At 49.5% G+C, this 13,185-nt stretch overlaps 1 protein-coding gene across 1 annotated transcript in view; it reads right to left on the bottom strand.

Moving 5' to 3' along the window:
• Positions 1 to 9,623, bottom strand: part of LOC144105346 (acetylcholinesterase-1-like) — a 34,438-nt gene extending 24,815 nt beyond the window's left edge. Inside the window, exon 1 of the mRNA XM_077638490.1 lies at positions 9,399 to 9,623. Coding sequence (XP_077494616.1) covers positions 9,399 to 9,613 — 215 coding nt within the window. The 5' untranslated portion in view covers positions 9,614 to 9,623. The remainder of the gene's footprint in view (positions 1 to 9,398) is intronic.
• Positions 9,624 to 13,185: the final 3,562 nt, after the last annotated feature.

Below are 13,185 nucleotides of genomic sequence, written 5' to 3'. Positions count from 1 at the left end.
TGATTATCTTGGGTCGTGGAAGACTTCACAAAACAAATTTAACACATAATTCGTGAGATCAAAGTGTAGAAAGAATAACTTCTACAACTAAATGATCACTGACGGGAAGCAATTCCAGCTGCTTCAGTATCAAGCCGAGAGCACGTACTAAAAGATTTCTCGACTTACGTCTCCCGTTGCTTAAGGCACCAAATTTTCAAGAAGTCAGCAATGACACGTAATGAAATACCGGCAATCATTGGGATCACGCTTAGGCAGAGTTATCACGATGGTCGGTTTTGGGGTGTGAACAAATTTTTCGACACTTGTTAATTATGCGCCCAAAACTGGCTTCTTCTTGAGGTACGTTATCTGCAGTTCATAACTTATTAGGACATGCTCGCACTTATGACTGAAATTCAATGCAGAACGAGTTGCGTTGAAATTTTTGTTTTAGGTCGCACTTTTGCTTTTGTGTCTTTCCATTGTCCCTAAACACACACACTGTGAACATCAGTGTTGAAAGAATTATCCCCAGCAGTGAGCTAGTGCAGGAATCGGGGCCTTCTGTTTTCTATTTTTATAGCGCGACTGATGATTAATAAATCGGAGGAAACGAGGCTAACAGAATTAAGCATAAAATTTGGCCTGTGGCTTGTAAAGCCCTAACGAGCCGTTATTGATTCGCTGCAAGGCTTCCCTACTTTAAGGAATTCGTTTATATTGTCACGTGCTGCGCATGGGCTCTGAGGAATAAAGAAGACGTGCGGCGGCTGAAAGTAGAAGAGAAAGTCAAGTATCCTGCCGCCGGCGCACCAGGCTCCTCTCGACCTGCCTTGTAAATATTATTTGTAAATAGAACCTGTAACAGTGTGGTGCAGGTGCTGGGTCGATCACCACGGACCTCTCTCGCAACCGCTGCAGCCGAAGAATCGCCTGATTGCCACCGTTGCCCGTGCAAATGCCCAAGGAAGCCGAGGCACGTCCGACCGGCGCCGCAACGCCCGCTTGGCAGCACTACCGTGAGCCGCGGACGTTTTCCGGGAAGGCTGGCGAAGACGTGGATGATTGGCTCAGCAATTACAAGCGGGTGAGCAAATACAACGGCTGGGATGCCACTCTTCAGCTGGCCAATGTCGTCTTCTTTCTCGATGGCACCGCGCTAACTTGGTTCGAAAACCATGAGGCATCAATAACAAGTTGGGACCGCTTCATGGAAGAGCTCCGCAGCTGCTTCGGGGATACTGTTGCCAAACGAAAATGCGCTGAGCAGTCTTTGCTTCAGAGAGCGCAAGTGCCTGGAGAGACCTGCACGACTTACATAGAAGAGGTCTTGAAGCTGTGCAAAGTCGTTAATCCCAGTATGTCCGACGAAGATCGCGTTGGTCATCTCCTCAAGGGCATAGGACGTCTACAGCTTTCTTATTAGTAAAGAAAATTTAGACTCGCCCACGGATATCATCAAGCATTGCCACACCTTTGAAGCTCTAAAACTGCGTCGAATTACTCCCAAGTTCGGTTGCCTGCCTAACGTCACCACCGTCGCCAGCGTGGATTTCCACGAGCCTGTGAATGCGGCGACTCTCCCTGACGTCATTCGTCAAATCGTGCGTGACGAACTCTCCCGGCATCAAGATCTTGCGCGCCGCAGTGAGGTCCCGTATGGGAGCTGTTCTCTGCAGGCGGCTCCCGCCTACCGCTCCTCCCCTTGGAGTTTGTCTGCCCAGGCCCCTACCAGTGCTACTCGCATTGATTACAGCGACGCTCCCCGGATTACCCGCCCCGGCCCCAGGGCGCCAGCTCATCCGCACCGCCACCTGCGGCAGCCGGAGTACGATGGTCGTTTTGACACTGGCTACGAGGAGTGTTATCCCGAGTGCCCCCCCGACCCACCACTTTGTTACCGCTGTGGTATGATCGGTCACATCTCTAGATTCTGCCGTCGCCGGGGCCAGTTTTCCCGCTCCCAGCGCCAATGGTCGAACCCTCGCCTGAGTTTCAATGCGCCTGTTCATGACCGTGTCTTCACATCGTCTCAGCGCCCATCCAGTTACGCGCCACCACGGAACGACTCCCCTGCCTCTGATCGAAGTCTGACTCCACCTCCGCACCACTCTCGCCGCTCGCCTTCCCCCCAACGTCGTTCCCCACCGTCCCCGGGAAACTAGCGTGTGCGGCCGATGGAGGTGCGGTCGCCGGATCATCGATAGTGCCAATTCCTCTGCCCATTGTTATGTTAAGGAACCGCCTTGAAGTTTTAGTGGACGGTATTTGCGTCATGGCCTTAGTGGACACTGGTGCCACGGTGTCAGTGATGAGTTCAACTTTCAAGAACCGTCTGGGTCGTAAAATAATGTTCGCTTGGGATCGTGCTGTTATATTCCGGGGTGTAGGGGGAGAATCATTGGTTCCGATTGGTATTTGTTTTGTGAATGTAGTGATCGCTGGCCACATGTTCCGAACTGAATTCACGGTGCTCCCTCGTTCTACGCATGACATCATCCTCGGTATTGACTTTTTGCACCAGTGCGGCGCTACTCTCGACTTCCGCAGTGGTGGCATATCGTTAAGTCCTGGCCTTCGGTCAGCTCTCATAGAAGACTCGCCAGTGGTTGCCCAAGTGTTTTCTGTCTCTGAAGATACCGTCGTTCCAGCAATGTCTGCCATATTCGTTCCCGTTGTGTCCTCGAGCACGATTTCTGATGCCTTCGATGCTGTGGTGGAACCTTGTTCCCTTAACTGTGCAAAGAAAAGTGTGCTAGTACCCCGCAGCGTCGTCCATGTGACCAAGGGCCATGCCACTCTTTGGACTGTCAATCATTCCAACGAACCTGCAGTATTGCCATGTGGTTTAAAACTTGCTGGCTTTGAAGAACGTTTTTCTGTACCAGTTGCCGCGATCACTGACAACGTGTCTCGTCCAACTAGACGCCGCGATCTGAGCGACTCTCAATTTCTAGCCATGGTCAACAAATCCCTACCCACTAGCGACCGCCAGGTACTAGTGGCCGTTCTTATGAAGCATGCGGACGTGTTTGACTTTGGTCGCGACCAACCACCGCCGATTCCAGCTTCCCGTACCCATCACATGATCAATACTGGATCTGCACAGCCGATTCGCCAGAAGCCATACCGCGTCTCGCCTTCCGAACGTCAGATAATCGATGAACAAGTCCGTGACATGTTGCACCGCGGCATCATTCAGGAATCTTCAAGCCCGTGGGCTGCTCCAGTGATCCTTGTCAAAAAGAAAGATGGCACTTGGCGATTTTGTGTCGACAACCGCCGGCTTAACACTGTCACAAAGAAGGATGTTTACCCGCTCCCGCGCGTTGATGATGCCATTGACTGCCTCCACTCAGTCTCCTACTTTTCCTCGGTGGATCTACGGTCCGGGTACTGGCAGATCCCGATGCACCCGCAAGACAAAGACAAGACAGCATTCGTGACACCTGACGGGTTGTATGAATTTAATGTTATGCCTTTCGGCATTTGCAACGCTCCTGCCACTTTTGAACGATTTATGGATACGCTTTTACGTGGCCTGAAGTGGCAAGTTTGCATGTGTTATCTGGACGATGTTGTTATTTTTGGTAGGACCTTCGCCGAACATAACAGCCGCTTAGCCATTGTCCTAGACTGCATAGAGAGAGCGGGCCTCGTGCTGAACTCGAAGAAGTGTCGCTTCGGTGAACGCCAAATTACTGTGCATGGTCATCTCGTTGACAAGGATGGCCTCAGACCCGACCCGCAGAAGGTTGAAGCTGTAAGCAGTGTCAAAGAACCCAAATCAGTGAAAGAGCTCAGGAGTTTCCTAGGACTTTGCTCATATTCTCGGCGTTTCGTTCCCAAGTTTTCTGATTTAGCCTACCCGCTTACAAGTCTCCTGCAGAAAGACACCCCTTTCCACTGGACTCCCGAATGCGACTCCGCGTTTCGGCAGCTCAAGTTTCTCCTCACCTCGCGGCCAATATTGCGTCATTTCTGCCCGACAGCACCGACTGAACTCCACACTGACGCCAGCGGCATCGGCGTGGGTGCTGTGCTTATCCAACGCCATGAGGGCAATCAACACGTTGTCGCTTATGCAAGTCGCACCCTCAGCAAGTCGGAACGCAATTACACTGTAACAGAGCAAGAGTGTCTCGCCGTTGTTTTCGGCGTACAACGGTTTCGTTCGAACCTTTATGGACGTGCTTTTACAGTCGTCACAGGCCATCACTCTCTGTGCTGGCTGGTCAATCTACGCGACCGCTGCGGTCGGTTGGCCCGCTGGGCGTTATGCCTTCAAGAGTTTAACTTCAAAGTGTCTTACAAAAGTGGCCGCCAACACGCCGACGCAGATTGCCTCTCGCGGCTGCCGCTCACGGTTACTACTTCCGATGATGAAAACTTCGATGACTATCTCGCTGCCGTTTCCCAAGAGTTTCCAGATCTTGGCACTTTCCAGATGGAACAACGCAAGGATCAGCACTTGGCGCCGCTTTTTGCCGAAGCCCGTGACCCGACATCCGCAAGCCCTTTCTGCGTTCGCGACGGTTTACTCTACAGAACGAATTACTCGCCTGGAGGTGCGCGCTTTCTCCTCGTCGTTCCGGCTACTCTGTACTCCTCTGTTCTGCAGGCAATGCACGATGACGTCACGGCTGGGCACTTGGGGTTTGCCAGGACCCTTAACCGCATCAAAGAACGTTTTTACTGGCCAAAAATGCGTCACATGGTTCAGCGCTACGTGGCCACCTGCGTGCAGTGTTAGCGGTTCAAGCTTCCCACGACTTCTCCGCCTGGACGCCTGCATCCTTTGCCACCTCCAAGCACGCCATATGAACAAGTTGGACTCGATCTGCTCGGCCCGTTTCCCCGCTCGTCCAACGGTAACCGCTGGATTATAGTGTGCGTTGATCACCACACCCGTTACTGTGAGACCGCCGCCCTACCTTGCGCCACCGCTGCTGAGGTCTCGCTCTTCCTTCTTCGTGCTGTCATCCTCCGGCATGGACCTCCTCGAGTTGTTATCAGTGACCGCGGTCGCCAGTTTACGGCAGACGTAGTGGAAGAGCTTCTGCGTCTTAGTTCATGCCATTTTCGCCACTCGACGCCGTACCACCCCCAGACTAATGGACTGGTTGAACGTACCAATCGGACACTCACGACCATGCTGGCCATGTATGTCGATTCCCGCCATAAGAACTGGGACGACGTGCTTCCCTTCATTACATACGCCTATAACACAGATTGGAATCTGAACCTGGCAACGTTTAACGCTAGAACTTTAGCTAGTGAGGCTAGCCTAGCAGTGCTGTAAGAGGAACTAGCGGGAATTAAATGGGATGTGATAGGGCTTAGCGAAGTTAGGAGGACAGGTGAGGCGTATACAGTACTAAAGGACGGACACATACTGTGCTATCGCGGGTTAGAGGATAGACGAGAACTAGGTGTGGGTTTCCTCATTAATAAGGATATAGCTGGCAACGTAGAGGAGTTCTACAGTATTAACGAGAGGGTAGCAGCTATAGTAATTAGGCTGAATAGGAGGTACAAGCTGAAAGTGGTGCAGGCCTACGCACCCACATCCAGCCATGATGACCAGACCGTTGAAAGCTTCTATGAGGACGTAGAATCAGCAATGAATAAAGTAAAATCGCAGTACACTGTACTGATGGGTGACTTCAATGCGAAGGTGGGCAAGAAGCAGGCTGACGACCACGCGGTAGGTGACTATGGGATAGGCTCTAGAAATAGCAGGGGAGAGTTATTAGTCGAATTCGCGGATAGAAATAATTTACGGATCATGAATACCTTCTTCCACAAACGAGAAAACAGGAAGTGGACCTGGAAGAGCCCCAATGGTGAGATTAAAAATGAAATCGACTTCATACTATGCACTAAACCTGGCATCATTAAGGATGTGGCCGTCCTCGGAAGGGTGCGTTGCAGCGACCATAGAATGGTAAGGTCTAGAATTAGCTTAGACTTGAAGAGGGAACGGAAGAAGCTAGCGAAGAAGAAGACCATTAACGAGTTAGCCGTAAGAGGGAAAGCACAGGAGTTTAGGATAGCGCTGCAAAACAGATACTCGGCTTTAACTGAGGAAGATGATCTTGTTGTTCATTCAATGCACGATAACCTGACATCAATAATTACTGAGTGCGCAGTAGAAGTAGGCGGTAGGACAGTTCGAAAAGATACCGGGAAGCTATCTCAGGTGACGAAAGATCTGATTAAGAAGCGCCAAAACATGAACGCATCTAACACTACCGATAGAATAGAACTAACGGAGCTATCAAAGTTAATAAATAAGCGCAAGGTAGCCGACATAAGGAAGTTTAATATGGAGAGAATCGAGCATGCTATAAAGAACGGAGGTAGCCTAAAAACAGTGAAGAGGAAACTAGGCATAGGTAAAAACCAGATGTATGCATTAGGAGACAAGGAGAGCAATGTCATTAGCAATATGGATAAGATAGTTAACGTAGCCGAAGAGTTCTACACAGACCTGTACAGTACCCAATGTAATCAGAGCGCTAATGAGAAAGACAGCAGTGCACAGCAATACGTCATCCCGCCAGTTACGAAAGATGAAGTAAAGAAAGCCTTAGAAGCAATGAAAAGGGGAAAAGCAGCTGGGGAGGATCAGGTAACAGCAGATCTGTTGAAGGATGGAGGGGACATCGTGCTAGAGAAACTAGCCACCCTGTATACGCAATGCCTTATGACCTCGACTGTACCAGAAGCTTGGAAGAATGCAAACATTATCTTAATTCATAAGAAGGGAGACGCCAAGGACTTGAAAAATTACAGGCCGATCAGCTTACTATCCGTTGCCTACAAAGTATTTACTAAGGTGATCACTAATAGAGTCAGGGCAACGTTAGACTTTAATCAACCAAATGATCAGGCAGGCTTTCGTAAAGTATATTCTACAATAGATCATATTCACACTATCAATCAGGTGATAGAGAAATGCGCAGAATATAACCAACCTCTATATATAGCTATCATTGATTACGAGAAAGCATTCGACTAAGTGGAAACCTCAGCAGTCATACAGGCATTGCGTAATCAGGGGGTAGAAGAGCCTTATGTCAAAATACTGGAAGATATATATAGCAACTGCACAGCTACTATAGTCCTCCATAAAGTCAGCAATAAAATTCCAATAAGGAAGGGCGTCAGGCAAGGAGACACGATCTCGCCAATGCTGTTCACCGCATGTTTGCAGGAGGTATTTCGAGGACTGAATTGGGAAGAGTTGGGAATAAGAATAAATGGAGAATACCTAAATAATCTGAGATTTGCTGATGACATTGCCTTGCTGAGTCACTCAGGAGGTGAACTGCAAATCATGATCAACGAGTTAGACAGGCAGAGCAGATCGATGGGTCTAAAAATTAACATGCAGAAAACCAAGGTAATGTTCAACAGCCTAGCAAGGGAACAACAGTTCACAAATGGCAGCGAGAGCCTAGAAATGGGGCCGGAATACGTCTACTTAGGGCAGGTAGTGACAGCTGATCCGGATCATGAGAGGGAGATAACTAGAAGGATAAGAATGGGGTGGAGCGCATATGGCAAATTCTCGCAGATCATGAGTGGCAGTTTACCAATTTCCCTCAAGAGGAAAGTGTACAACAGCATAATCTTACCGGTACTCACCTACGGGGCAGAAACGTGGAGGCTAACGAAAAGAGTTCAGCTTAAGTTAAGGACAACGCAGCGAGCCATGGAAAGAAAAATGATAGGTGTAACGTTAAGAGATCGGAAGCGGGCAGAGTGGGTGAGGGAACAAACACGGGTTAATGACATCCTAGTCGAAATCAAGAGAAAGAAATGGGCTTGGGCAGGGCATGTAATGCGAAGGCAAGATAACCGCTGGTCTTTAAGGGTAACGGAGTGGGTTCCAAGAGAAAGTAAGCGTAGCAGGGGGCGGCAGAAGGTTAGATGGGCGGATGAGATTAAGAAGTTTGCAGGCAAAGGGTGGATGCAGCTGGCAAAGGATAGGGTTAATTGGAGAGACATGGGAGAGGCCTTTGCCCTGCAGTGGGTGTAGTAGGGCTGATGATGATGATGATGATGATGATAACACGTCGAGGCATGAAATAACTGGTTACAGCCCATTCTTCCTTCTTTATGCCCGTCCGCCTCGAAGCTCCCTCGACAGCATCTTACCTTTCTCTCTCGACACCGAGCCTTCTATTGCCAACACTCTATGTCGCGCTGAAGAAGCCCGTCGGATTGCCCGGATACGCACCTTGGCATCACAGCATCGCTCTAAGCAGCGTTATGACCGCCGGCGCAAGGATGTCTCCTACCTGCCCGGTGACGTTGTATGGTTGTGGACGCCCCTACGCAAGCGTGGCTTATCAGAAAAGCTGCTATCCCACTACACAGGCCCGTTCATCGTTGTTGCTCGCCTCAATGACCTCAACTATGTCATCTCTCCCCAATCAACGCAAGTACGCCGCTCAAGGACAACCCAGGTCGTGCATGTCGCACGGCTGAAGCCATTCCACTCTCGGGACCCCGATTGATTGACTGGCCCAGAGGGCTTCGTCTGCGAACGGGGAAATGTCACGTGCTGCGCATGGGCTCTGAGGAATAAAGAAGACGTGCGGCGGCTGGAAGTAGAAGAGAAAGTCAAGTATCCTGCCGCCGGCGCACCAGGCTCCTCTCGACCTGCCTTGTAAATATTATTTGTAAATAGAACCTGTAACAATATTTAAAATATACAAGGCTACTCTCACCGCAGAGCGTGTCATAGAGAGAAGTTAACGTTAGTAATGAAGAGGAATGAAACAAATAACTGTGTGAAACGCGAAGAATGTCAATGTGATACGCGACAACATATACCATAGTCATAAAGCAATGAAAGTAAATAAAAGATAGAATAAAAACAGAATTCAATCAGGATTAAGGCATAAATTATGTCAAGTGAGAGCATCTAATTAGCCTAAATAGAGACCAGTGGCTAAGTAAGGCTATTTCCGGAGCTTTTAACTTTAATAAAGGGTTGGTGGTCTGTGCCGGAAAGTAAATGATCTAGTTTTTAATGGTGTTCTATGCACCGTGACGTCACTTCTGGGTAGTTGACCTTCGATGGCAATAAATAAAAGTACGCCTCAAGGGCCACGCTGCGCGGAAGGCCATATTTGAAGGCTTTGGGAGGGATAAAGCCGTACAAAACCTTCAGTTTTGTTCGCTTTCAACGTACTCTCAAGATGTAAAGAAACGCAAGCTTGAAACACCAAGGTACGGATGACGAAGCGAGGACGGGGGCAGCGTGAAAGGCAGCCCAATTTTATTTGCACAAGCCTAATTTACGCTCCACTCTCTAGTTCTTGTAATATACGTGCTTCAAGTTTCAAGATTACTTCACTCTGTAGCCCAAAAACGAGCAACCAGGGGGACATGGCATTTACCTGAATCGCCTTTCTCCGGACATGTCCAGGCCAAAGGGAATGCCACGGAACACGTGCACGACGTGGTCGTCCACTTTGACCAGGGCGCCCCGAAAGCCGCCGAGGCCCGGTACGCGTAGGACCTCCTCGCTCTCGCCTTCCTTGAAAAGCGCTAGCAGCAGAGCGCCGCTCGCCAAGGTGCACCCAGTGATGAAAACGGCAGAGAACAGGCTCATGAACAAGCTGCTGTCGCTGCAAGGTGGTGACTCAATTATGTTCTTTGCGCACTTTTCCTAAGGGGAGCAGCGATATGTACATAGACTTTACAGGTTACGCGCACTTAGTAAAAAACAAACAGACAGACAGAGAGCGAGAGAAAGAGAGCAAGAGAGAGGAGACAGACAGACAGACCAGATAGAGAGCAAGGCCGACAGACAGAGCCCACAGGCAGAGACAGACTACCGTGCATCTGTTGAGGTTGATTGAAGAAGACCCAATGAAAAAACTTGAGCCCTTCTTAACCACATTCTTAAAGAGGAATATGGGACAACATTTGAAACTTGGCCCACCCCTAAATATTCTGAAAAACACCTAGATTAATGAAGTAGGTCCGCCGAAGAAAATGAATTAAGGCGGAAGAGTGGGTCAGGTTAGTACAATCCGATATGATAATCCAGTGGAAGGTGCCCGAACATTACAGTCCTCAGATTTTAAAATTTGGCGGCACTCATGAAGTTCCGGCTCTCTACACCAATCAGGAAATTTCGTTACGGATAAATCGGGCGGTTTTGCCAGGCGGTAACCTAAATGCTACCGCATTAGTTTCAGAGGTGATGTGGTGTGAAATAGCGAATAGCAGTGGCGGTCAGAGTGTGTGTCCCTCGTTCCAGCTGTCGTTTTTGTTAGTGTGTAGCGCGTTATTCACACCAAATGTACAACCAACTAGCCCACATTGCTGCCTTGCTTACGTCACAGATGTCATTTTTGTGTTATATATGGTCTACAACTGGCATTCTGCCAACCGTTCCGACACGATGCACCTGGTGTACATGTCTCAATAAGGGTGCTGCATAAACAGGAAACGTGTCATTAATAGCTGTCGCTGTGCAACGGCGCTGCGCTCCATGTAGAACATTTAGACAATCACAATCGAATACCTGGCCAAGTAATAGCTGCAAAATAGTTTATTCGGCCATAATAATTGTCGTCATTGTCAGCCTGACTAGGCCTTTGCCGTACAAAGGCCTCTCCAGTATCTCTCCAATTAGTCGCGACCTGTGATAGCTGCGGCCACCTTGTCCCCGCAAACTTCTTTATCTCATGCGCCCACCTAACTTTCTGCCGCCTCTGCTAAGATTGCCTTCGCTTAGAATCCACTCGTTACCCTTAAGAACCATCATATGGAGCAAGCTACATATTTAAAACTTCCCGGAATGAATATCTAGGAATCGCCAATTAAGAACGCTGTAATGTTTATTTATTTTATTTAGAGTACACCCTGCAGCGCCGAAGCATTTTAGCAGGGGAGTCGGTACAGCATAAAGTGACGAGTACATGAATATAATAATCCCAAAAAGGATTGTTATAATCCCAAAAGGGATTCGCCAAACACCACTTGGGCGCAGCTCGAACAATCCCTGCGCCGATCCTAACCACACAAGCCCGGCCTCGTTTTTTGGGAACTTGTTGGAAGCCGGTTTTCCGCACGCCAGCTAGCGAACCGCTCTGAGCCGTTATCATGCCTAACCTTTTACCACTGTTCATTAGAGGCAATGCATAGAGGGTGAGCTAACCTTAGAGTGAACACGTGAGTGTGCGGCCGCGTTCGTTGGAGCGCCAATGCATCCGTGAGGGCCGCGCTTCAAAGCGAAGCGGCAGACGACTCGAATTACCACCTCCTGGCCGTTCTGCGTGTATGACAACTTGCTTCGATGCGAGCCCATGTCCAACACAAGGGCGCTCCGAGGCGAATGGTCCCACACTCGCGTGTTCGCCCTAAGAGTGGATCACGTGGCGAGGTCTGTCCAAAGGCGTCCAGAGTTTTTCTGTCTGTTCGTTTCAAAAAACACAGTTTAGGCACAATGCAGGAAAGGCCTTAAAAACACATGGGGTGCAGTGAAGGGACCGCATCTGAAGTAACCGCCCCCGCAGGACAGGGTTACGGTTATCATACGGGCCGCTTGGTTCAGAAGAGCGTACCGGATGACGCATGGTCCGAAGCCCCGGTCATGCATTGGCGAGGTCAATTCGTCACTAGACGTTACCTTTTTTTTACAGCGACAGCTGCCAAGCGCCCGTTCCTGGGTTATGCGTCGTAGTCGTCGGCGTAACCGGTGGGTGCGTTTCTATGGCAACCACTCCGAAGGTGTTTACCTTGGAAGGCGGAAGGTATGAAGTGAACGGAGAAATTCATAGCCGGGATGTGGTTACCACAGTAACCATACGGAGAATAGTTGCCGTGAAAGGAAGAAGGTATCGATATAGTGTAGGAATCCCTAACCGGAGGATGGGTACTGGGAAAGGAGGAGGGTATGGCCAGATGATAAGGCGCAACCGGTCGGTGGTTGCCACGTAAACCACCTGGATGTTAGTTACTATAGAAGGACAAGGACAGTTACCATGGAAGGGGGCTTTATGTTGAGCACGTAGGAAGGCGTAACCGGAAAATGGTTGTCACGGGAACAGACCAGAATGTGGGTTCCGTGGAAGGAAGGGGAGAGATACCATGGAAGAAGTCTTTATGGCAAGAGTGTAGGAAGGCCTAGCAGAAGGGTGGTTGCCTTAGGAACCATGCGGGAGTGGTTACCGGGAAAGGAGGATGGTGTAGCGACAGCGAACGAGTCTCCAACCGGACGATGGTTACCCTAGGGAGAGGGATGGTATGACTAAAGTATAAGGAGGCGCAATCGGTCCGTCATTTTCACGGAAACCATTCGCAGGACACTTTCCTTGCAAGGACGAGGAGGGTTACCATAGAAGGAGGAGAGTAGGGCGAGAAAATGGGAAGGAGTAAACAGAGGGTGGTTACAACGGTAACATTCCGGAAGGTGGTTACCAGGAATATGAAGAGGGTGTGGCGAGAGCAGAGAAGTCCTAAACCGGAAGATGATTGCCGTGCGAGGAACGTGGTTACCGTGGAAGGAGGAGAGATCCTACGGCATCGAGACTGGTGGAATGTAGCACGGTCCATATGCGGCAGCTGCTGCGAAACGCACTGCCAGAGGAGAGGATCATCGGCGCTACTGCTCTTCTAAAGCGGCGGACTGGAGACGCCTAGAATAAAAACGACTGTATGCGGAAAACTAAAGAGCTCTCTGGAACAATACAGATGTGAGGTCGCTCTCATATTCTCCACCAGAATGTATCTTAACGAATCAATAGCTTAAGAGCTGCCGCTTTATCTCGCGTTAACCAGTGGTAACCAACGTATAAATTTCGTCAACCGCACTCACGTTGAGCAAGAAAGTGAGAGATGATTACGATAGTCGGTAATGCGAAATTCGAGTGTATCTCTTCACACGCTACTTGACGCTACCACAGCCGTCAGGTGGCATGTTACGCCGACGCAGACGACTACGACGCGGAACGGACGAACGTGCCGTTATAAAAATGATTGATAGAGACTTTATGTAGACTCTATAGTCTTTCACAGACCCTGTAGACAGCCTATAGACAGTCAATAGACTATTTATAATCAGTAAATGTGTTTATTCAAAGCGCCGGTCGGTGGGCGTTCGTCGAAGAGCGTCAGGACGGGCACACAGGCATCACTAAGGGTCCCGGCTGCAGTTCGTCTACCTCTTTGCTG

Source organism: Amblyomma americanum, chromosome 9 (assembly GCF_052857255.1).
Source record: "Amblyomma americanum isolate KBUSLIRL-KWMA chromosome 9, ASM5285725v1, whole genome shotgun sequence".
Taxonomy (NCBI): Eukaryota; Metazoa; Arthropoda; class Arachnida; order Ixodida; family Ixodidae; genus Amblyomma; species Amblyomma americanum.
This window is presented reverse-complemented; position numbering and strand designations above follow the sequence as displayed.